We start from the raw sequence: 2,012 nt of genomic DNA on the forward strand, positions 1-2,012 counted from the left end.
TAGAGCCAACTGACGGCTGCCACTGGGCGTTCATCATTCGTTTCCTGTGTCATTCATGAGGTTTCAGTCACGCACACATATACGCTTATACAGATATGTAACATTTTTTTTGCCCGTGTCACCGTTTTGCTTATTTACACCGCCACGTAAGCAGCCATAGTCCCTTTTCAAGGGTGTGCATGCTGGGTAGGGGTAAGGGGGCAAATATGGAACACTTTTTCACAAGTCCAGCTGCTCCAAAACAAAAAAAAGAAATTTGTTGAGTTAAACTTGTATATTATTAGCTGGTACAACTCTGCATACCTAAGCAAAACAAAAACGACCAGACTTAACAATTCTTTGAAGAAATTAATTTTTGTTGAAAAATCAAAATGTTTCATTTAAACCTCGCTGGTGGACAATATAAAACACGTTGTCGTTCAAAATGAAACATACTGAAAATTGCCTTAACCTAAAAAATAATTAACATATAGCACTTTGACTGCTTTAGTTTATGAAATTAAACATTTACCTTCGAGAATGATAAGAACAGAAACATAGTTTGCTTTTTGTAGGAAAATGGTATGCTAAAACATGCAGTGACCCTCAAAACTATGTTTCATATTACCCTTTCTGTAGAGTAATATGAAACATCTCTATGTTTTGGAATGTCAGATCCTTGTAGATTTCAAAGTTCTTTACTCTACCTCCACCCCCGTGTGTATGCGTGTGTGTGTGTGTGTGTGTGTGTGTGTGTGATCTGAATGACTTAATGACGATGGGGAAAGTGAAAATAAAATAAAAGGAAAACAACAAATTAGGTCCTTAAACTTGAACAAAAGCATCCTTTTCCTATTTTCCATATGGAAGATGATAAGAAAAAATAGGAATAGCAAAACAACAAAACAGCTTCCTCAACATGAAAAAAAAGCATCCTTTTGCTCTTCTGCTTACTCCATACCAGCAAAGCACAGATCACAATAGTAAAAGTGTGCTGAGCCACATCCAGCACAGGAACAGTGCACCCATCTTCTACATCCACCCTGACACTGTATCATGTCCTCCACAGTACTTTCTGTGCACGTGAAGCAGTACCAAGCAGGATCTTGAAACTGACAATTCTTGCCACTGGACAGTTTCTGCGTGTTGGTGGAAACCTTTCTTTTGGACTGAGTGGTTTTCGCTGTGTTTGCTTTTGTCTGTTCCACTGGGCACGTTTTGTTGTGGTCTGTCGAACGGCTCTTCTGCCCTTGATTTTCTACACCTGCCCTTCTTTTTCAAAAAAGTTTCTTTTTCTTCTGCTGTTTACTGTCTCTCTTTTGCTGTGTTTCAACAAGCGTCTTCTTGTACGGAGATGATGTCAGAATTGTGGGCTTTGACATCCTCTTGATTCTTCTCAGAAAACTGTCCCTTCTGGATTGCGAAAAAGCAGAATATAGCCCAGAAGAATTAGAATTCGCAGGTAAAGGTGAGCAAACATCTTTAGGGGAGCTCGCAGAAGGCGAACTGTGAGCAAGACCTGAAGCGGTAGCAGTGAGGAGAAAATCTGATTGTGAAGTTGCTGTCATTTGCAATTCATCTCTTGACAGAGAAGCAAGAGCACAATCATAGTGACCAACATCTTGTCCTAGTACTGTAAACATAACATACAGTGGAAGAGTTGTACCTGAAGTGTGCGCTGCAGCATATTGAGTCAGTATCGTGTTATCTTCTTTTAATATCACAATCGATCGACCCAACACCTTTGACAATGCTATGATCTCCAATTCGCCTGGCATGTGATCTGATTTGGCCATTTCTTGAATTCGATTTTCCATTGAGTCGTATCTCACATGGGGGGGCATGTCTGCATTTACAATGCTTGCATCAAAGGGAGCAGATCCAAGGTTTTCACACATCTTCTGCACACAAGCTGCTCGCATTTCATCAGCTTTGGCTGTCTCGGCAATTCTGGAGATGGCATTCAGTGGACTGCCGTTTTTATCTCGTTGCATCTGCTGGAAATGAGGACACAATCCAATGGCAATGCTTCT

General features: G+C 40.6%; 1 protein-coding gene across 1 annotated transcript in view; it reads right to left on the reverse strand.

Moving 5' to 3' along the window:
* Window positions 1-261: 261 nt before the first annotated feature.
* LOC143290089 (uncharacterized) overlaps window positions 262-2,012 on the reverse strand; it is a 3,526-nt gene continuing 1,775 nt past the window's right edge. Inside the window, exon 1 of the mRNA XM_076599378.1 lies at window positions 262-2,012. This exon is cut by the window's right edge and continues 1,775 nt beyond it. Within this exon, the coding sequence (XP_076455493.1) occupies window positions 1,257-2,012 (756 nt within the window). The 3' untranslated portion in view covers window positions 262-1,256.

The sequence above is a fragment of the Babylonia areolata genome, chromosome 15, assembly GCF_041734735.1.
Source record: "Babylonia areolata isolate BAREFJ2019XMU chromosome 15, ASM4173473v1, whole genome shotgun sequence".
NCBI classification, from domain to species: domain Eukaryota; kingdom Metazoa; phylum Mollusca; class Gastropoda; order Neogastropoda; family Buccinidae; genus Babylonia; species Babylonia areolata.